The sequence below is a fragment of the Hypomesus transpacificus genome, chromosome 16, assembly GCF_021917145.1.
Source record: "Hypomesus transpacificus isolate Combined female chromosome 16, fHypTra1, whole genome shotgun sequence".
Lineage (NCBI taxonomy): Eukaryota > Metazoa > Chordata > Actinopteri > Osmeriformes > Osmeridae > Hypomesus > Hypomesus transpacificus.
In genome coordinates this window covers 1,571,975-1,595,712 of record NC_061075.1, presented here as the reverse complement: position 1 = coordinate 1,595,712, position 23,738 = coordinate 1,571,975, and the positions used below count along the sequence as shown (strand labels likewise).

Sequence of the window (23,738 nt, the reverse complement as noted above, 5' to 3'; positions counted from 1 at the left end):
CTGTGTCAACAGTGCCGCTTTTGGGAATGACAGAATACACGCCAGGGAGATCTGACACTGCCCTTACACCAGTGTGGACCCCCAATCCAGGCTCCAACCCTCTTCAGCTCTGCTGGGACACTGCTGGGATACTAACACTGAACTGCATTGAAGGTGTTTAAAGTTACGGTGCATTAAGTGGCTTGGTTGTTGCCCCGAAACTTGACAGCTGTGGATTGTGTAGATTAAGCTTCAACACACCTGTAGTGACATCATATATCACAAATGTTTTGTCACTGACAAATGAAGGTAAACTAGATAACAAGTCCTACCTTTGTGAGAGGTATTGTAGCGATTTCTCCTGCTTTCTCCGACCTGTGAGGAACAGATATTAAGAGATGTTATGAATCCTACATGCGGTCTAAACGAGCACATCAAAGCTATGATATGACAGAACATTATCTAAAGTCTTCCACCCATACCACACCCTGGAGGACACATTTCTACTCTGTTAAAAATGTCAGATAAACCTGGTGTAGTTAGTCCTAAGAAGAGGTTACACAAGTAATTTCCCTCCAAAAATACAATAACAAACGTTAAAATGTTCATTCTAGAACCCTGTCTGTGACACTGCAGGCTCACGGTCCCCACTGAGACAGACACTCTGGTAAGTACAAATGCCAACGTGCACACAGACAAGCACACAAACGAGGGGAAGCGCGACATGTGTCGCGAAGCCGCCACTGTCACGAGAGAGCAAAGACACAGAAGCGCATCGTGATGAGCAGCTGTAACCGTGCCCGTGTGTGCGTGTGCACGTCTGCGTGTCAGAGAGAGAGAAAGGGAGACGGAGATAGCAAGAAAGGCAGGGACTGAAAGAGGGAAAGGAAGAAAAAAAAAGAAGAAAAGAAGAACGAAAGAAAAAGACAGAGAGAGAGAGAGTAAAAGAGAGAGAAGGTGAGAGAGAGAATCTAAGTGAGAGGCTCCCAAGGTGTGCCTGGTACTCTTGTGTGGGGAGCACATTAGCATCCCAGTGGCGTTAGCTGCAGAGCTAATGATTAACCAAATACACCTGGGAACCAAGCATGACCAAAAAAGAGACCACTTCATGAAATGCTAGCTTGTATCAAAAGCCCATGTGAATGATGTGTGTGTGTATGTGTTTCCCAGAGATACTGTACCTCTCCTCTAGATTGCTCAAGAGATCTCTAAGGAGATCGGTGACATTCCTGAACAAATGGAAAAACTGCGGAGCGGAAAGAACGTTTAATAGAATAATTCTTGATGAGGAATTCATCAAGAAGAAAGTTTAGCAGGCTCTAATTGAAGGGGCTGGGCGGTATCACTCCTGCGGGGCTCACAGAAACCCAAGAACCTTGATAAAACATCGTTAAAACGCTCCGGTGATATGGAAAGAGCTATGCGTTTGATGGACAGGGGTGGTCAATATCTCCACATCCATCAACGCACAGCGAGAGTCACTGAGACCAGCGTGGTAGCCCGCTAACTTTACCTTGCTGCTCGCTTTCACAAAGGCTTGCTGCTGGCTATCCCCCCTCTGTGTCTTTGATATTCAAATCTATTCTTCCTGGTTGTTCGATCGAACATTTCTCCAGAGATTCCTCTTCATGTGGAGTAGCGTTAGCATCAGTATGTAGCCTGGCTAGATGGTACTGTTGCAGGCCAGCTTGTAATCTACCAGGGCTTTACAATGGAAATAAGAAGCTGAGTGAGGGAGTCGGGCTAGTAAACAGAAGGTTGCCGGATCGTTTCCCCGCCGTGCCAACTGACATTGTGTCCTTGGGCAAGGCACTTCACCCTACTTGACTCGGGGGGAATGTCCATGTACTTACTGTAAGTCGCTCTGGATAAGAGCGTCTGCTAAATGACTACAAATAAATGTAATATATGTGACAGATACATAAAGCTGTACCAAGGCCGGGAGGGGAAATGCCTATGCCATTAGCATCACTGAGAGACAGCTTGAGAAACACAGGTGTTGATGAGGACATCAACAATGCCTGGGACTTCCTTGGACAATGACTTTCGCCCCGACATGAAGGATTTCTCTCAGGGAGTGTGTTTCCCCTTTCTCTCTATAACCCTTCCTTCCCCCCCTTTCTTCTTCTCTCTGTCTTTCACTCTTTCCTTCGTTCCGGGCTGTGTGAAGCATTCTGTGTGGGATAGGATGCTTCACATGTTTCAGTTGAGGCACCCGCTCCCTTCCACACCCCCTCACCTCAGTGCACCCCTCTGGAGGGTTTTTCGTCCCTGGGAGTCTTTGACAAATTTCTGTGGTCGAAGCAAATACGCAAATGTGACAGCACTTTGCTGACAGAAACAATCAGTGTTCAAGGGCTGGTGGATAAGTGCCGTGTTCCATAATGGGTGTGAAAACCACAGGGTACTGCACGAGGACACACACACACACACACGCACCTACCTAACCCCCCCCCCCCACACACACACACACAAACACACACACCTACCTATTACCCCCACCCCCCCACACACACACACACGCACCTACCTACACCCCCCCCCCCACACCCCCCCCCCCCCCCACACACACACACCTACCTACACCCCCCCCCCCCCCACACACACACACACATACACACGTGCACCTACCTACACCCCCCCCCCCCACACACACACACACCTACCTACACCCCCCCCCCCCACACACACACACACACACAAACACAAACACACACACCTACCTACTACCCCCCCCCCCCCAACACATACACACAAACACACACACAAACACATTTGCAGGCAAACAGTCACACACTCACTAACTTGTATATCCCCCAGCCGCAGTCTGTAGAGCTTCCTAAGCTACTGCACTAATAGTTTACACCAGTAACTCCATGACCTTGGAACACAGAGAAACTATTTGGCCCTAGATGCTGGATGTAATCCTCTCAAATCCCTTTGAAAAGGTAAGTAAATCCTGCTAAACATTCCCTCCCCTGCGGACCGATAGGAACCCCCCCCCTTATTAATATCCTTCAGACGCAGGCAGACTGTGAGAGCCATGGAGGCGGGGCCAGGGAGGCGGGCCACGGAGGCGGGGCCAGGGAGGCGGGGCCAGGGCAGAGAGAGGACGGGGGAGGAGGTCTGGTCCAACCGCTGGCTGAGTTATCACAACAAACATGTGATAGCCACACACACACGAGCGCACATACCCAACAAACCTGTCAACAGAACCAGATTTAACGAGTCCACTCCAAGTATACAGCATGCAGTAAACACACACACAGTAAAATACTATGCTGTTTTTTCGTGCGCCGAGCACAGCTGGATGTTTTATAATGGCAGTGAAAACTCAAGGACAATTATAATCTGTATAAGGATCACTGCTGATATCTAACGCATCATAAGTAGGCCTGCATTCCCGCACATACAGCCTTAACCACCTACACACACACAAAAATACGACAACACAAATACAACCAAAGATGTATTTAACGTTTCCATCTACTGTATCTACCTACAGTATATGCTAAATAGTACACACACACACAAACACACACACACGCCGAAAGGGGAGATGGTAAATATAAGCACTAATGACTAATGAGTCCTCTGGTGTGATTAGGAATTCCGCCCATCTTCACAGACTAGAGACGTGACGAGAGCTTCGCGTCTCGTCTCCCGTTCTGGACTAGCAGCCAGGTGCCTCTAGGGGGCAGTGTTGTTCTATGGGAAACCCCCGACAAACGCCCCCGAGAAACAGATGACACCTGTCGCTATCGTTTGGAGCCATTTGGAGGGCTTGAAATCCTCGTCTCCTCGACGAACGATGACGGTAAGAGGAAAATATAATCAAATCCATGTCAGATAACCAAAACGAGATCCATCAGCGTTCTAAAAAACAAAACGGCGACGTCATTGTATCGTAGGGATAGAAAAAGGCGAGGCTGTTTTTGGAAGCTCATTTTGGGAGCTAAACCAGATAATTCAGCACAGGCCATTCGAATGCAGTACAGAGTGTATATTGATGCCCACTACCTCACGCCTCCAAGCAAGCCAGGCAGGTTGGTTGAGACTGTTTCATGACTGGTTTCCTGGCTGCTCGCGAGTCATTGCCTGACAGCCAATCGCGGCCATGGCAAGACCGAACCAGAAAGATCGAGAAAGAGATAGAGAGACAAGAAACCCATCTGCCCTATCTCCCAGGCGCTTCATCAGACGTCACTCAATCCCCAAACCTCTGAGGGCCTTTTTACACACGCACACGCATACGCACCACACGCGCGCGCATACGCACACACAACACGCGCATCTACGCACACACACAGCGTACACGCACCGCACACACCCCAACTGAAGAATGAATCCTAAGATATGTATACACACCCACGCGCGCACACGCACACCCCCCCCCCCCCCCCAACTGAAGAATGAATCCTAAGATATATAAACACACATATATATATGTGTATGTACATAGAGTACTGTGCAGTAGTCTTGTGCAACCAAGATTTTTACATGAATATTGTATTTATTTCTCCTCATGAATTTGTGTGGCATTATATAAGTGCAATTTTGGTGAAAGGTTTTGTTTAGTCTTTTTATTTCATTATTTCTTAAAGCCTTTCACTTTTACTTATTAATTGTGCCTTTTCACAATATTGTTTAGAGAAAGACAGAGAAAAAGAGACAGAGAGCGAGACAGAGGAAATCCATGGAATCTGTTCAATGACTTCCTTCCTTGTTCTAAAAGGTGTGTTTTATCTGTGATACACGTGGTACCTGTGTCCTGAACACGGGTCTATTTTAACCAGGCCACAGTCAGGGAGAGAGGATACCGAAGTGGACGTCTGTACAACAACAGGAAACAGGAAGAGAACAGGGGATTACTCACTCTTCAAGAGAGATGTTGGAGTAGAGGAGGGCAGACTGCCCAGGATCAAGCCCAGAGAGGGACTGCGCTCATGTTCCTCATGGTCTCCATCACCGAGCTTCTTCTGACTGACGTCTGGGGGACTATCTCCAGCACCGCCCAGCACCTGGAGACACAGAGAGAGAGAGACACAGAGAGAGAGAGAGAGAGAGAGAGAGAGAGAGAGAGAGAGGAGAGAGAGAGAGAGAGAGAGAGAGAGAGAGAGAGAGAGAGAGAGAGTGGGAGAGAGAGAGAGAGTGGGAGAGAGAGAGACACAGAGAGAGAGAGAGAGAGAGTGAGGGAGAGAGATAAGGAAGGAAGGAAGGATAGAGACAAGGAAAAGATAAGATACCAAAAACTACTTTCTGCCAAGTAGTCCAAACGCAGCATCAGTGAGGAGCCCAGAGGAACAGACGGCAGATCGATGTTCACGCCCGTTTCCTGTTAAACCTACATGACGACGTGTCACATGTAACGTTCCTGACAGAGGAACCTCGCGTGCCAACGCCGAGCCACCCGCAGCACGACCCCGTGTTCCTGACAGCCTCGTCAGTGAATCCCACGGTTGCACGCCAGGGCACGTCGCCACCACAGAGGAAGAACGGAAGCTTCCACAGAGTCAAGTCAATCCACGCTTCGACTGCCGAGTCACAGAGCGAGGGTTCTGCGGCTCCTACGAGAACACCGCAAGCTCCCTTCTGATGTTCCGCTCCGTGCTGCAAAGCTAGCCCACGTCGCACACACACACACGACTTGTGAACGAGAGAGGGGCAAGCTAGCCAGCATCTGGCCATTACTGTTCCCTGCTTCCATTAACTAATGACCCCAGGGCAGCTATGTTTTCCTCTGATTGCAGCCTAGCGGTGCCTTTGCAGGAGAGGTGTGTGGCCAATTGTTAGTGTAGTCTGTTGTGTGTCTGCAAATGTATCTGGTTCTATAGGAGAGCAAGAGTACGCGTGTGTGGGGACATTTTTCGTGTGTGTGTGCAGTGGAGGTTCTAAATCATTTCAACTGGGGAGGCCAAGCTGCGGCCAGCTACACTGTTAGAGGGGCCAGTTCCATTGGAAAAGAATGTGATCGCTAAAACAGTAGTACGTAATAATACTGAAATAATAATGATTTCAGACTCTTCATTTAGGTCGGGCCACAAGGGGGTCCAAGCCTTGTTATCACAGGGGGGGGGGGCACCGCCGAGGATAGGGTAGCGTACAACATTTGTCTGAGTGGGGGCTACGCTAAATAGCTACCGTGTTAGCTGGTGGATGACAAAGGAGCTACATAAGAGCTGTGGCGATGAAGCTAAGCTCTGAGAGGGGGCCTCGGGGGCAAGAATCCCATCCCTTCATTGATCTGCCTGTATCAAAGGCAGCCGTGGCTCAGGTAGAGAGAGGGAACAGGGAAACTGATAAAAGTATTTTCCTTCAACACGGAAAGTTAACTAGTGCCTGCTAGCTCGGATTACCGGGGTCCTTCCTAAGTCCCTGATTTCATGAGTTGGTTTAAGTACATATTTTGGAACAACTGAGTCTTGACAGCGATGAGAGAACTATGGACATGACACGCACACACACAAATACTACAGATTTATTTGTTCATTTGTTGAGGCTATACTTGAGTAAGCCCAACATCAGACCATTTCTTTTTTTATTCCTCTGTTCCTCTGTTCCTCTGCGTACTCTGGAGGGCAGGACCGTAGAGTTATGTACGGGACGATAATTATACATCAAAATTACGACCTGAAAAATGGAGGGAGAGGAAATTGCTTCCCGAGACGTCAAGTTAGGCAGGAGAGAACTGTGATCGGGGACCGAGACACCGTGGCCTTGGGGAGACAGAGTTCAACAATTGGAGGTTGCTGTTTTAGAATTGAGCTTTGGTGTGTCTGGTACAGCCTGTGTGTCCTGGTGCATGGCATGAATGTATGCGTATGCATACTTATTTTCACCCAAGATCAGGGGTCAGGTGGCTGAGCGGTTAGGGAATCGGGCTAGTAATCAGAAGGTTGCCGGATCGATTCCCGACTGTGTCAAATGACTAAGTGTCCTTGGGCAAGGCACCTCACTCTACTTGCCTCGGGGGAATGTCCCTGTACTTACTGTAAGTTGCTCTGGATAAGAGCGTCTGCTAAATGACTAAATGTAAATGTAAGATCGTCCTAAGCGTGTGTTAGCATTTCAACTTAGCTTTCACCTACAGAAGCAACCCCCTCCCATACCGGTCAGTTACTTCCTCTCGACACTGCAGATAATCACACTCCACGGTAGCCCAGGACGCAGACCTAAACACGGCCGGTGGGGTGCTGCTGATTGGCTGCCGTCTCTACGGCGTGAGCCTGTGTGAGCGAGGCGGACCCAGCGACGGGGGCTGGCGCCACACTCGGAACATCAGGACGTCGGAGGCGACGCTTGTGTGTCGACTTTGATTCGGTGCCAATCGGAGTCTAGTGTTTATACCAGGAGCGGAGCAGCCTGTCTGAATCGATTTCCCTCTGCCACTCACAGTACACTGCCCCACTACACCCTCACACACACACACACACCACGTCTGTCTGGCTCACATCAGCATCCTTCTGCACATTCACCACAATCAGGTGTTATTTCATTGCCTGTGTGTGTGAGAGAAATAGTGTGCGTGTAGAGAATCATCTTGTCTGTCTGAGTTTGTGTGTGTATATGGGTTGTGTGCGTGTGTGTGTGTGTAGAGAGAATCATGGCGTGAGTGTGTGTAGAGAATCGACATGTGTATGAGTTTGTGTGTCTCGCGTGTGTGTGTTTACGGATTGTCTCTGTGTCTGTGTGTGTGTTCACGGTTTGTCTGTCTGTGTTTGTGTGTGGCGTGTGTGGGAGAGAGAAGGAGAGCATCATTAACTTCCCTTTGTCACCAAAAGACCAGATGCAGTCAATTTGCCGTACACAGATGGAGGCGTCAGAGAAGCCATTACGCCCGCGACAGAGACAGGAAGTGAGCGTTGCCGGGCGGAGACGGAGAGAGAACTTTAGTGGCAAAGCTGTTGCACAGAGACGACACAGAGTTTTTAAGATGGGCGGGTGGGGGGTGGGGGGGTGTCCGGGGGAAACAAATGGACACCGGGGGAAGCGCTTCTAAATAAAGACGGTCATCACCGTCACTCCGCCCCAACAAACAAACAGTGGTGTGGGGGGGGGGGGGGGGGGGGGGGGGGTGTAGCAAATCAAAGAAAGGCCTGAGGAGGCAGGAAGTGTGGCGAGGAAAAGAGTGCTGACCCAACCATTATCATACGCTGTGAAATACGGCCACCGGCGCAGGAATAAAACTACATGATGGACACTTCGGGAAGGACCTTTTTATCTTCACGACAAATAAGCAGACAATAAACCATACCGCATTTTCCCAACTGTCTTCTTTTAACATTCTCTTCCTTTAAATCAAACAAAAAAAAATGTTGTCTCTGCTTCAATATGTGTACAACAACCTGACAAACTCATCTAAGCACCACGCCTTCACTGGTGGAATATCTAGTCTCCTGCCCGCCAATCAGGGTGCGGTTTCATTTAGCAGTGGCCAACCAGGGTTGAGCACACGGTCCCCCAGTGCCTGCTGGGATATTTCATCTCCTGAATCAAACTCCTGGTAGTTTCATCTGCTTCAACATAATTGCTTTCACTCTCCGGAGGAACAAAGCGCTGATTGCAAACTCAATAGGGTTCTTCACACTTGATTAGATACAACGCAGGCCTTCAGAGAAGGAGAGAGGGACGAGAAGGAGAGAGGGACGAGAAGGAGAGAGAGAGACAGACAGAGAGAGAGAGAGAGACAGAGAGAGACAAAGGGAGAGATAGAAGGATGGCAGGAGGATGGACAATGGATGCTGGGAGGGATGGGCGAGAGCTGGGATGAAGATGGGACGGGCAGAGGGAAAGGGAGGGGGGGGGTCTGTCACAGGGACAGCTCCAGTGGGGAGGGGGGGGGTCTGTCGCAGGGACAGCTCCAGTGGGGGAGGGGGGGGGGTTCTGTCCCAGGGACAGCTCCAGTTGAGCTCATCGTCTCTTGGACAGGAGTGCTGGTCTGGACCTAGTCTGTGAGACACGTCACTAAATGATGCCACCGGTTGTGCCACGGTTGCGCTACGGTCGCCGCCGCCGCTGCTGTTGAGATTGTGGTGGTGTTTGGCATGCCATGTATTTGGGGCCAGCCCTCGAGGTGCCGCACCCCCCCTGGAGAGGAACACAGACACTCACCACAGCACGTTGAGCAGAGTGCAGGTCGCCAGGCCCCCCAGCACGGCCCTCCTGAACCACAGGATCTGGAGCCGGGAGAGAGAAGACACCCCAAGTCAACCCCCCTCTGAGATGACTACGACCCAACACGGTGGCGCACTTGGATCTCCTTTCAACGCCGTTTTCATCGAGCAGACATTTATCGAAAGCGGCGTTCAGTACAGAGGGAAGGGGAGGGGGGACGGGGGACGGGGTGAACATGCTCTGACCACTGAGCTTTGCCCTCCCCATCCTTAACACAGCATGCTCGTGGTTGTACTGTTAGCTTTGTCGAACTGGGGTGAGTAGAATCAAGCGCGCCCGAAGGCTTTTACCTGAGTCCTGTTGTGGGATATCTGGGAGAAGAGGAGGGGCATGACGTTGACGATGCCTCCTGCAAGGACAGAGAAGCAGGATGAGGAACATGAGACACACACACACACACTCTAATTACAGAATGGCATGCACTGTTGATTCACTGAGATGATCTTTGTGAGGGTGTTATTCTGTATTGTCCTGATTTGTTTCATGATGTCGTTTACTGGTATTAAATCAATATATCTATCTCTCTCCCCCTCCCTCTGTACCTCCCGCTGGCTGCGAATTAGTGCTTGTTCTCTCTATATTTCAGTTTCAAACACAACAAGGACAGAAGTCATATTGAATCTGGAATGTGCTGACACAGCTTACGGTGTTTTCCCAGACGAGCAACATCGGGAAACTAGCGAAAGGAGGAGAAGCGAGAGAGAGAGGGGGGAGCAAGGAGGAGAGAGAGGAGACAGGAAGTAGAGAACAGAAAGAAGGGGGGGAGATGGGAGGAGATGGAGCAGGGGGCGAGAGAGTAGCAAAAGGAGCGAGCGTGCGAAAGAGAGAGAAGTGGAGGAAGAGAGCAAGGAGAGAGGAAAGAGAGACAGGGAGGAACGAGGGACTAACCCTCCCTGTCTCCCCAGCACCAGATGGCTGGCAGAGGAAGGTATGGAGGTTTGTCATCCCCACGGTGGGCCCTGGGGGGCCTACCCTATTAGCAGTGTACACATTAGCTCCACAGAGGAGAAGCCCCAGGGGGCGGGGGCTCTAAACCTCCACCCCCACCCCCCCGATACACCCAGGCATGAACAAACACCTGGTTGTACTGCGAGCATCAGCATCATCATCTATTTACAGTACATCTATCTATGGTATCTTTCTAAATATATATATACCTACAGTATATATCTATTGCATCTCTCTATAACAACAAATCTATCTGTAGTATCTCTGTAATTGACCTGTGATCTACAGTATCTAACTGCAGTATCTATCTATTGTAGCTACCATATCTATCGATGTATACTGTACAGTGCCTGTCAGAAGCCTTATATCATTTTGAGAGACACATGCGACACCTGTTTTTATGAAATGTTTTCATTCATGAATTCAATCATTCAACGTACATCTATAAGAGTTGGCATGTTCTCCAAATAATAACACATGCGACACATGTTTTTATGAAATGTTTTCATTCATGAATTCAATCATTCAACGTACATCTATACGAGTTGGCATGTTCTCCAAATTCGTACCAATATCTGTACATTTTGGCCCAAGACAAATCTTTATACCATTAAAAATGACCTAGTTTGTTGCATATAAACAATAGAAACGTGCATGTGTCTCAAAAAACGACAGACTAGGTGTTTCTAAACTTACCACAGGTAGTGTCGTTGCAGTTTATCTATATATTGTTTATTCTTTCCATCTCCTGCCAGCTTTTGTCATCCTCCCTCTCCCTTTTTATTCAGTTTTGACATGTGCTGACACATACGTAAATATATGGTGCGTGTGCGCCTCCGCCCCCCCCCCTCTCTCTCTCTCTCTCTCTGATTCTCAGAGTACATCTGTCCTTGTTGAAAGGTAGACTAGGTCATAGAAGAGAGCATATTAACGGTCTCTCAGGAGTGTTATATACATACAGCTCTGACGTCACTGGCAATATCATGCTGGTCCACATCCTCAGACAGACACACAAACACACACACACACACACATTCCAGACCCAGCACACACCCCACAGACCATTAGAAAAGCAACATATTGTGTGTGAAAGGGGACCAGGAACCAGATGGAGACAGGATAACAAAGGGGAGTGTGGGCGCGTGTTCCATCTCACCCAGCGCCACGGTGCCCATTAAGAAAGGTTTGCCAATTTGTCGGAAGTCGTTGGTGCTCTTCAGGTGAACTTCCGACCCCACGGCAAATGTCACCGCCACCTAGGGGACATACGTGATGAGGAGCGGGCAGGGGAAAAGGGAGCGAGCCTCACACACAATCAGAACACCCAGAGAACACACCGGCCCTCTCGTCCAGGTCCTCATTTCAGCTGACATTTCCACCGCAAAAGGACATTGGACGGCGGACATGATGGCGGTTGCGTGCTAACCTCCAGAGTCGAGCCGAGGCTGAACACATGACAGGACGGGGTGAGGAGAAGAGCCAAGAGAAGCGTGAAATAAGAACACACAACAACCACGACACACAAGACAACACTCGATATCAAGGCCGACGTCTTTTCCTGGCGGGTTCTGAGGGCATTCTGAATATTATACTATTTGCAGTATGAAAAAGTGTCGCGATCGCAATTACTCTGAAAGTCATTGGCTCTCGTGAAATTGAAGTATGCCCTGAAATCTAGGAGTAAGAATTCCATTAGGTCGCCTTTACTGTCAAAGCCTCGCAAAGGAACACGTCTACGCCTTGAGTGTCCCTGTGCAAGAGAGAGAGAGAGAGAGAGAGAGAGAGAGAGAGAGAGAGAGAGAGAGAGAGAGAGATATAGAGAGAGGGGAGAGAGAGAGAGAGGGGAGAGAGAGAGTTGAGTCAAATGCACCGAGGTGGTGCGTGAGTCAGGAAATAGCCGACATCAGCGCGCGTGTGTGTGCGATAGGCACATTAGAAGACAAAGTGAGAGTCCCTCAGTGCCTGTTCTCTGAGTGTATTTGTCCAACACTCTCCTTCAACATCCCTCTCTTTCTCTTTCTCCTATAGTCGGTGGCCAGTAATGCAGCCTGGGTCTGTTTGGGCACCGAGACCAAAGACGGCAGTATGATCACAAGCTCTCAACGGCTAACCTCGCTGGTACTTGAACCATCTGTAACTCTTCACGCAACACATGGGAGAGTAACGTGCACTGCCAATCATACAAACACGCACGCACACACACACACACTCCTAATGCACACCGTGCAGAATGCTGTGGGGATGATGTGAGAGAGTGTCTCTCACCGTGGAGAGCATGGATGAGTAAGAGAGGTCACACAGGGATCACAGGGAGAAAAACAGAGAGTGGTGTGTGTGTGTGTGTCTGGCTTGTGTGTTGGGCAGGATTGGTTCTCACATAGTCCCTACTGCTGAAGACACACAACACACACCCACACCAATAGAAAAACTTGGCAAACCTGCTAAATTCTTTGGGAACTCCTTGAAAGCACGGACTGCTTTCCTTAGTGTTGTTCTGTAGACAGGTTCTATGGAAAGCTGGGTTGAAAACGGAAAACCAAGGGCATGGACACGTGCAGAAACATTAGGAAAGAAATCAGAATGAAGACAAATGATACAAAAACTCACACACCGATCTGGTGAGTGTCATCCCTAATAAACAGCCCTGCTTAGTCTCTGAAACGGCAACTTCAAATCCCACACCTTCACAGTGCCAGTCAAGCCAATCGTTAGGATGACTGACAGGGGTTTCACTGCTAAAGGGACAGCAGAAGAGATGTCCAGAACCTTTTTTATGCCGTGTAAAAAAAAATCGAACGAACTAGTGTGAACCATGTAATTGACAATTCTCTTCCCTCGGCAAAATAGTTCCATCAACCGCAAAACCACATCTGCATGCGAACGAAAGGAGAGCGAGGGGGGATGGAGAAAAGAGAGGAAGGGAGAGAGAGACATTAGATTCATGTGCTAAATAAACAGCCTGTTACGATCCAGACTGATTTAATTGGGCTCATATCAAGGTGTAACAATTCACTGTGCTCATGTCATGCCATTGTGCATTTTCCATCGAGCATTTCACAAGGACGCTTGGTCCCTGATGGAGCTGGGTGCCATGTCTGATTGGCTAACAAAACTGCCCATGAAAAATCGGCCTGATGGCTTCTTCTGTTGCAGGGCCTGTGCGGTTTTGAGCTCTATGTTGTGCCAGCTACAGATTAAATGAGACTTGGTTAAATATCAGAGGCAGTAATGGTAGTCATGAAGGGGTCCAATCTCCGATCAAAAGACTGAACGTGTAACTTGGGTGAAGTTGGGATTTGAAATAAGCTAGGGGGGGGGGCTCTTTTCATGGTCTGTGGAGACGAGCAGATCGATTGCCCGCATCGCTCATTATTTACACCATGGAGCCTGGTATTGTTGTTGATGGGGTGGAAATAGTATGGATTATGCCTTTAATATTTGATCAAGACACTGGGCGTGGGGCTCTGTGGAGGAGGGAGGGGTGTGCAGTGGACGAGTGCCCCAGTGGAAGGCCGCTGGATCGGCTGCGATCGACCTGCTAGGAGCTGTGGGGGGGTTGGGGGGTAGTGGGGGTACCACAGAGGGGCTCTCTGGGGTGGGGGCTGGGGAGGGGGGTTCCTTGATGCCAACTTCACAGGCACCAGCATCACAGGGACTAGCAGCACAGGCACTAGCATCACAGGCACTAGTATCACAGGGACTAGCATCACAGGCACTAGCATTACAGGCACCAGCATCACAGGCACCAGCATCACAGGCACTAGCATCACAGGCACCAGCATCACAGGCACCAGCATCACAGGCACTAGCATCACAGGCACTAGCATCACAGGCACTAGCATCACAAGCACCAGCATCATAGGCACTAGCATCACAGGCACTAGCATCACAGGCACCAGCATCAAAGGCACCAGCATCACAGGCACTAGCATCACAGGCACCAGCATCACAGGCACCAGCAATCAATAGGAAACTAATACAACTCAGGAGGTACTGAGCACACTGGTTTATCACACACACATGCATGGGAATACATCCCACGCACGCACACACACACACAGACGTAGGTACCAACTCGATGCTCCTACATACACACATACAACACAAATCACACACACACCTTTCTGCTTTTGTCTAATAACCATATTATTAATGTTGCTTTCAATAGCTCCTCTCTCTTCCCAGATTACACCCAGGTCTTAAGAACGCTCCCTGGAGCATCTCAGTCATCATAACTCCTGTTATGGGAGCTCCCTAATAAACTTTGATTGCTTTAAAATCTCCACGGCAATCTGTCATTTTTTATTAAAATTTTTATTGCAGGCGTTGCAGATTGTCAGTTTGTTCATTCAAGATACGAAAATTGACGAAAATCCTGTCAACTCTCATGGGTCAACCACGAGAGAAATAATAAAAATGTTCAGTGTGTTTGTAGCTTTTTATAACCACGTCATTAGGAGATTTCACAGTTATAATCTTTTTTTAAATAAATTAATGTTATGGCGTTGGTGTAAAAGTAAAAATGTAAAACAAATTATGAAGTACACAAGTCAGTAGAAAACAAACTTAGACGACGGTAAAATGTATCTTCATAATTCTTTTTTTGTCCAGAACATCATCATGCTTTGTGCTAACTGCCTTGTCTGGGTACAACACTTGGTCTTGTGTGTTTCCTAAAGGACTAAAGCTGACCAGTCTACTGGAAACTCTCACATTCGTGCTCTGGCTGTCCTATCTAAAATAGGTCAAAAGCTTGAGTGTTCAGCTACTCATCACCGATGCAAAACACCAAGCCCACAGCCCCAGCAGGAGGGGGGGGGGGGAGTCGACCACAAGAGAATAAAATACTACTGGGAACGCTGCCTCCTCTCTACACGCTGTTGTTTTTCGGTTGCGCTTTTAGACATTGTTTGGGAAAATGTAGTCGGGGGGGGGGGGGGGGGCAGCGTTCCATCTACTATTTATAATGGACACACACTTCCAACCTGCAATTGTTCACAAGCCTAGTGTCAGCCCTCAGCGGACCACTGCACCTCTTTGGTGTCGTGACCAGTCTCTTCAGAACGGTGTCTGCTGTTTGTAAACGCACACTGAATTATTTACCCTGACTGGTCAAAAGGCAGGTGGGGGTGGGGGTAGGAGTGGGGGTGGGGCAGGGGGTGAAGAGTTCATTCTGATTAGATTGGACAATACATCCATGTCCAAGAAGCCCCTTCTCGTGTGCAAGTGAGTGTGCCCTGTATGAGTGTCTGGAAGAACACGCAGCACACACAATGTGCGGCCATGCGTAAATCCTTTCTGTACGACACGAAAATATTCATAAAGGTCATGCAGTCACACGTAACTCTCCTTCCACACAATACTTTCAACGTCACAACACGTATGTCAAACGGCGGGGATCCTGGTACACCACTTGCACCTGATGCAGGACTTAGTCACACTTCTGTGGGCTACGTTTGCTAGATTTCGCTGTGGCACTGTACGTGCTGGCTTGAGGAGTCACATGACTTGAATGTGTGGAGTGTTGTTGGAAGGGATGGAGGACTGTGGGAGAATGGGTTTATCTATAACAGAGTCAGCCCTGAGACTTATTACTGGCCCCTTAAGGATAGTCTGTCCTTGAAGAACAACAGAGAAATGGAAGAGATTGATTTTGGATTTCCTTGGTAGTGCACACACACACAAACACACACACCATCACACACTCCAAACTGTCCCCTGGAGTTAAGTCCATATCGCAGATGGCAAAGATTTCTATGTTTGTATATAAGCATGGTTTCTGGGCAATAGCTCTACATCAACACAACAGAGGACCAATATGACTTGACGAACACACACACACACACCAACAACAACAAAATTGACTGAATTCCCTTGAACAAATACAAAAGAATCACCTCAGAAAAAGAAACTTGCTTTGTTCACTGCGCAGTCATACAGCCCCCAGCAGTGCTTCGCCAATCTGAGTCATTTTACATGTATTCATTTAGCAGACTCTAGATTTTTCCCCGGGTACAGGGACAACCCCCCCCGAGGCAAGTAGGGTGAAGTGCCTTGCCCAAGGACACAACGTCATGTGGCACGGCGGGGAATCGATCCGGCAACCTTCTGATTGCTAGTCCGACTCCCTCACCGCTCAGCCATCTGACATCCTTAACATCCTCACATCTACAAGCCCAGGCTGACGCCTCGGATTCTCTGTGTTCATGAGAGTCATGATTAGATGAGTGTTGTGCAGCCGGAGCTGGACAGGTGAGCGGAGACGACTCTCTGATTACAGACCTGCCGCTGGCTGGAGCCGTTGCCACGGACGACTGGGACATCCCAAGGCCGTAATGGATGGAGGAAAGGAGAGAAAGGGAGTGTGGATAGAAAGACAAAGAGATAGAGAAAGGGACAAATAGGGAGAGAGAGAGCAAGATAGGGACACAACGAGGAGGATGGATAGATGAAGAATGAGTCAGATGGCTGAGCGGGGAGGGAGTCGGGCTAGTAATCAGAAGGTTGCCGGATCGATTCCCTGCCATGCAAAATGAGGTTTTGTGCTTGGGCAAGGCACTTCACCCTACTTGCTTCGGGGGATTGTCCCTGTACTTACTGTAAGTCGCTCTGGATAAGAGCGTCTGCTAAATGACTAAAAATAAATTAAAAAAGAATAGAGATGGAGAGGGGGGGGGGGTAGACAGATGAATAGGGAGATGGAGAGAGAGGGGAATGGATAGATGAATGAGGGAGGGGTGCATGGATGGAGAGGAAGCAGAGTGGAGACTGTATTGAGCAGCGCAGCTATGTTGTTCACTTGTCTGCTGCTGAGGAACTTGGATGAGGTTAACACCTCATAGACTACCGGAAGATTCTGAGAACCGAGGGGAAGATGGGAATGAAGGATGGAGGGAAGATTGCAGGCGTTGAACCAGCTGCTGGATGAATAAAACATCACAGGGTAAAAATTGATTTTTTGAACCATTGTGGTACCGCAAAATGACAGAAAAAAAGGGTGAGAGATATTTTAAATTCAAGCTTTTGGCTATCTGACAGAAGGCCCCATCACAAAAGGAGTCTGTGTATGAAAGAGGAGCCAGACAGACAGGAGTCTACCCATGAATCTCCATGACAAAACAACAACAACTGCACCATCTTTCTGCTGCGCTGCCTGCCAGGGTAGATACAAGTTCATATTTCCAGAAATACACTCAGACCCGTGGGAAAGACTGCAGCTCTAATATCCATATATATATATATAAAATTTAAAAAAAAGACTTCTCTAAAGACTTGTTTATCGAGTCAAATAATTGAAATCACTGTGAAAAAAGACAGGGTGTTTTGGCTCTTGTTCATATTAATGGTCATTATGTGTGAGATTAGAGAGAGAACAGGGGTTTGAGAACTAAATGCCTTCCATGTCCTCTTTGCCTTCCAGTTGGATTTTAATTGGAGGGAGACATTTATTTCAGAGTACAATGAACATCTCTCCAGAGCTGCATTCAGCTACATGCGACCAGGAAAAAAGGCCCACATTCAGCCCTTGCTAATGCAAAAACACCATTGTGTCACAAACTGGATTATATTGGTTTCAATGAGTTGCTCTTTATGCCTCAGTATCAGTCCTCCACTGAAGCCACACAGTGTCGTTAAGCCTCAAACTTACCAAACGATAACACAAACGACTTACACATTCGAATATCAAGACGCAAGATAAAACTTGACGCAGAACACATGACAGGGGGAATTCAAAACGAAGGTCGTTGACGGTCTAATCCTCTGGCTCCACCCCCCCCTCACCCCCTCCCCCAGACGGAGGCATTGTTTGAGAGAACACAGGGCCTTGGCCAGGGCCGGCGCCAAGACACGAGAGCTGGACCGTGAACTCTGCTCTTCACACCTGTGGCTAGCGTCATGTTAGCCAGGCGTGGTCGACAAGCCTCCACACACACAGACGAGGGAGTGTAACCTTGCAGAAAGTGACACCCCGTTGGAGCGCGCCTGGCCAACGCTGCCAACTGCCTTGTACGTTTCCTGCTGAGACACCGACACTGTCGCTGACATTGAGAAGCAGTGACCTGGAAATGCCCAAATGGTCCCCACGCACACACACACACACACAAAGAGCAGACGCACATACTTGTGCACCACGGGCAAACTCATACATCATCACACACATGCACATGCCTGTGCGATGACGCTAATGGACTTGCGGATACACACGCACACCCGACACACACACGCTCACACATACACACGCTCACACACACACGCTCACACACACACACACACACACACCGTGGAGGGACCCAGAGCCATCTGCATGAAGTGAAAAATGTGGTGTGCCACTAGCGTCCTCTGTGCCAGCCTGTGTGGTGACAGAGGCCACGGAGGAGAGAGGCGGGGGGGAGCGGGAGGGTGGGCACGGGCGCGGGAGGTGACAGCTAGCAGCGCACACTCGGCTGAAACCCCACGCAGCAGTCACAACACAAGAACACACGGCGCCACTTAAACAAGCCGGGGAAGGCTTCCGTTAGAGCGTGTTAGCCTCGAGCTAACACGGGGGCCCGAGAATGGGGAAAGGACGAAACGAAATGCTAACCACTTCTGGAGGTAGCCGGGGCCCTCCTCTTGTCCGGAGGGTGTCGCTTTCCTCGAGGCTCCTCGTTCTAACCGCCCCGGCCTTTGGCTCAGAGTCTATGGACAGCCAATGGAAAGGCAGGGTTTTCAAGCATCAGCATTCCTGGTTCCAAACCAAACAGCCAAACCAGCCACTGTTCCTGACCTCCCCCGCTTCCCTCTAATGACCCTGCCCTCTCTTCCCCTCTCCTCTCAGGGTCTCCCCCTGCACTTTACTCTCTTCCTCTTCATCTGTCCTTCTCCCCCCCACATCCATCCATCTGTCCTCCCTTTTCATCCTCCTCTCTCCATCCACCCCTCCCTCCTCCTCTCCCCCCTTCCCCATGCTCCCCAGAGGTTGAAACATTAAAGAGGGGTCAGATTTGTTGAGTTATGAGAGCGTGGGCATTTTTATGAGTGTGCCAGACCATTGTCTGACATTTTGAATACATTATTCATACATTTAAACAGTGGCCAAATCCAAGTAAAAAACCATATGCATTTTTAATGGTTCTATATTTCAGATTATTAATTTTCCCTCTGATGTTGTAAGAGACCTGGCCAACCCTAACCATAAATCCCAGAATCCTCCCCGGCGGTTCTAAAGCCACTTCCTGTCCTGCCGGACCCTTTAATGAGTTCCAGGAAGCCATTAGGCTCATTTGCATGTTCAACTAGAGGCTTGGCGCACGCCTGCACCAACTGTTTAACAGGATTGCTGACCCACACAGGAACTCTGCCTGGGGGGAAAGAAGGGAGGCGGGAGGCGAGGAGGAGATGTTGGAAGAGGGCGGGAGAAAGGAGGAGAGGAAAGGAGAGGGCGGGAGAAAGGAGGAGAGGATGAGAGAAAGGAGGAGAGGATGAGAGAAAGGAGTAGAGGAGAGGATGAGAGAAAGGAGGAGAGGATGGGAGAAAGGAGGAGAGGATGGGAGAAAGGAGGAGAGGATGGGAGAAAGGAGGAGAGGAGAGGATGAGAGAAAGGAGGAGGAGAGGATGAGAGAAAGGAGGAGAGGAGAGGATGAGAGAAAGGAGGAGAGGAGAGGATGAGAGAAAGGAGGAGAGGATGGGAGAAAGGAGGAGAGGATGGGAGAAAGGAGGAGAGGAAAGGAGAGGATGGGAGAAAGGAGGTGAGGGAATAAGAAGGGAAGGAGAGAGGAGACTTGACATTTTTCAACGCCGTTTGGAACCTGACGGCGACGCCGTCAGTCTCCGCGCTTCCCCTCTGTTGACAGTGGCAATAAGAAGGCCGGTATTTCATCACGCATGCCCATGGAGGCGCCCGACAGAGACATTTTCCCTCCTATTGTCTCATCAGTGGGCAAATCGCCCTCATCAGTCAGTGTTACAGATCCACTGCATCATCCCGGCTTTCGTCACCTGTTCTAATCTGTCATTTAGGGAAGCCAGGGATTCTGCCACCGCGTCTCAGTACTAAATAACACAACGCTGGCCTGCGTGCCTGAATTCAAATGTCGATACTGGAGGATAGATACCGTGAAAAAGGTTGTCGGAGCGGCCGTGGATGAAAAAAAGGAGCGTGGAGATTAAAGATGAGGGACACGAGATTGGATGAACAGCCAAGGAATAAATATCCCAGGCAGCAAGCAGGGGGTTGTTAATTGATAAGGTGGTACTGTATATTTCGGGTCCCATATTTTGTTTGGGGAGACATGAAAGGGAGCTAGGTAATAACAATCTCTCCTCGACAATATCCGTCCATGTCTCTCCGAGGTTGGTACTGGGATATGAGTTCTTTTATTGCCTTTCTGTATTTGCATTTCACCGCTGAGCGATGGTGACACTGGAAGAGGCTTTCATGCGTTTGGTTGGAAGCTGCGACCGGCTCTCTTTCGAAAGCACAATGGAGGGAAAGCAGTTTGGCAATAAACATGTCATCTTCCGCACTAGCTAACTAGCTAGCGTCATTGCGCGGTAGTCTCCTGTAATCAGTAATCATCTGACGCAGCGTGTTACGGGTTGAGCCAGGCCGAGGAATGAAGTGCGTCTTAAAAACAAACAAGTGTGCCTGTGGATCTTCTAGAGAGGTTTCGGAGGGCTGTGATCAAACAGGTCTTACCGTGACAATCAGCATGAGTCCCTTCAGGAAGGTCAGCAGAGACGTGATTGGCTGGATGATTGCCTGAGCCAATAGGATCCCCAGAGACAGTGTCCAGGTAAAAGCGGGGATGACGTAGATATGGCTGTGGAGACATGCAGTACACGGGCCCACACACACACACACATCAAATCCTTCGTTATTAGGCAGATGGAAACACATGTCAGAATAAGAGCCGTGTCGTTTCTTTTAAAGAGTCCACAGAATTTTCACTGAATTACATGATCACAATTATTACTTAAATCTGCTGAACAAACATTGCACAACTAAATGAAAAATAAACATGGTTTCATTGAAGTGATTTTGATCAGCACATTCATTAAATGCTTTTCCAAATGTTCTGCAATTATATACCCGTTATTAAAACAATTAATCAACTGAGAAGATTAGCATTAGCCACTAAAGTATCCAATCAGCCCGAGATAGTTTTCCACGGTGCAGGCCTGCAAGGCCAGTGTAGGGTGTCAAGTTTAGAGGGCCTGAAATAACCTATTGATTAGCGCCGCGAGGGGAATCATTTCAAACTCACTGGAGGTTTCTCACTTCAATAAGCAAGCCTGGTCCCAGAGCCAAGCATTCACCAGCTCTCCTCTCTCATCCCCATCCCTCCTCTCTCACCCCCCATCCCTCCTCACTCACCCCCCATCCCTCCTCACTCACCCCCCATCCCTCCTCTCTCCCCCACCCACCCCACCAGGCAGGAGAAAAGGGTCTAATCATGCACTTAGGCGCTCCCCTTCCGAACCCCCAAACCTCGGTGAAAACAGATCCTGTGAATAATATCCAAGTTAAGTGTTTACCGGGCTGGAACCAAACAAATTACCTCTAAACTGATTAAGGTAATTACAGCATCAGTCCCAGGGGGAGACAAAGACAAGTGTGTGTGTTTGTGTGTGTGTGCGTGTGTGGGGTATGGATCTGGGGAGGAGGGGGGGGGGGGCTAATGGGAGGGGTAGAGGGGTGTTACTGTGAGCACAATTGATTCCATCCACAAAAGATGACACTGTCGGGAAGTGTGGTTGCGTGGAGCTGACCGGTGACTTGACCGAGGTGGAATGCACTTGACATACTGTCAAACTTCTGAGAAGTAATCTGTTGGGCCATAACTTTGTGCTGGGAAACTTCTAGAAACCCGAGAGCCCCCCCAAAAATGGACAGGTGATCACTCTCTAGACGGGTGCATCAAGAGAGGAACGATCCCCTTCGGACCTGGGTTAGGTTCTCAGGTTGGACCCAACTCTTCCATGATGGAAAACAATTGCATCTGGACGGCAGATCGCACAAAGAGACGTTTTTAGACTTTTCAGTCCCTCTCTGTGGTGACTGTCTGTTTGGAGAGCTCAGGGTCTCCTTAGAAGTAGCCTAGTGAGAGGTTCTCTTAGCCGCGAGGAGAACCTCACCTCCTCACTCGCTCCTCAGCGACAGTTCCTACAGCTAAACCACCTCATCTCCACTCTCCCCTTGAGACGCTCCCAGCCTTAGCTTCGGAGGCCATGAAGGACTCCAAGGTTTTTGTCTCTGTTTGTTTGTTTGTGTTTGTGTCACTTTGGTGCATTGAGGTTGAAAACCTTAAGCACATCAAACACGGCTTTCTTACTTATCACTTAAGCTTCAACTGGGGGAAATTGATCGCAAACATACCTGACCCTTACCCTAAAAGAACACCACTCCAAACAGCCACTCCACTGAACTCTGAGAATCTGAATAAAGGGTACAAACCCTGTACAGGACATAGGCCCCTCCTCTCTCCCCAATAAATTATAATACAAAGACAAAACTTAAAAGACGCGATATGACTGCAGCATCCCGCAGCGTGAACCCCAACACTGCTCTCCAACTCAGTGTCACCCGGGATGTTAAGCTCCACCCCTGTCCTCACCCCACAAGCTCCACCCACAAACGGGGCCTGGTGGGCTTCAGGAGCTGGGAGGTTGGGTGTTAGTATGCTAATACTGTGGAGCCAGGCTAGCTGTCTGTGTCGATTCATCAACCCTGCTTCCCTGGGCTCCTCTTCACAAAGCACTTCTCAAATAAAATCCTGTAGCGGGGGCAAGATGCCAGCGGGGTGGGAGATGTGTGTGTGTGTGTTGGGGGTTGCGGCGCGGGGGGTGGGGGGGTGGGAGAGAGAGAATGCGGTAAGCAATAACACCACTCAAAAGCGCTTATGGATAATTTTCCCTGATAAATAAACTGCTTAATTATTCATGTCCGCAGAACTTTAAAGTGCTCGCTTGGTTCTGTCGCCCGCAAGATAAATTGATCTTTTCAGTCTGATAATAGAGTATTATTTCTGCTGCTGGAATTTGTGTCCTCTGTGTGTGTGTGTGTGTGACGCACGCGCCGTTTGCATGTGGTGTGTGCGAGGCATGTGCGTGAAGTGTTGTTGGTTGGTTGTGTGTGTGTTTATGGATGTGTGTGTGGGTGTTTATAGGGGAGCTGAGAGAAGAGCTTTAATTAAAATGAAAACATCCTCAGTGCCTCTCTCCTCCTCCCACCTCAAGGGCATCAGGATCACGAGTGCAAGCAGACACACAATGTCTGGACTTCACTCTGAGAGCCATTCTACAACCGACGAGGAACATACCTGTTTTAGAAGATGAAATATGGATCAGTGTCCTTTTTTTAAAGTTCTAGCCGTACGCAAAGCCCATTACGAGTCATACCAAAGAGACAGTGTTTTTTCTCTCTCTTTGTTTTGTTTATACAGAAGATATCTATACCTTTTGTATCCAGGCTAGTCCAGTAATGCTTCTCATGTGAAGCTGGAGCTAAACAAACCGTGCTCTGTTAACGATCGGTCCGTCTTCACCGAACACTCTCCCTCTAAAAGCACTTGGAAATCCGCTGGCTGCCATCTAGTCTGAAGACTGAGTGCGTGGAGGCTGGAAGAGTCCACACAGACGTGACCACACCTGGCACC

At 49.0% G+C, this 23,738-nt stretch overlaps 1 protein-coding gene across 1 annotated transcript in view; it reads right to left on the bottom strand.

The window, feature by feature from the left end:
* Window positions 1-23,738, bottom strand: part of LOC124478657 — a 47,738-nt gene that overhangs the window by 7,809 nt on the left and 16,191 nt on the right. The window contains exons 8-13 of the mRNA XM_047037010.1: window positions 20,780-20,903; window positions 11,258-11,357; window positions 9,444-9,502; window positions 9,091-9,155; window positions 4,856-5,000; window positions 312-354 (exon numbers count right to left, since the gene is read on the bottom strand). Of these exons, the coding sequence (XP_046892966.1) occupies window positions 4,901-5,000; window positions 9,091-9,155; window positions 9,444-9,502; window positions 11,258-11,357; window positions 20,780-20,903 (448 nt within the window). The 3' untranslated portion in view covers window positions 312-354; window positions 4,856-4,900. The remainder of the gene's footprint in view (window positions 1-311; window positions 355-4,855; window positions 5,001-9,090; window positions 9,156-9,443; window positions 9,503-11,257; window positions 11,358-20,779; window positions 20,904-23,738) is intronic.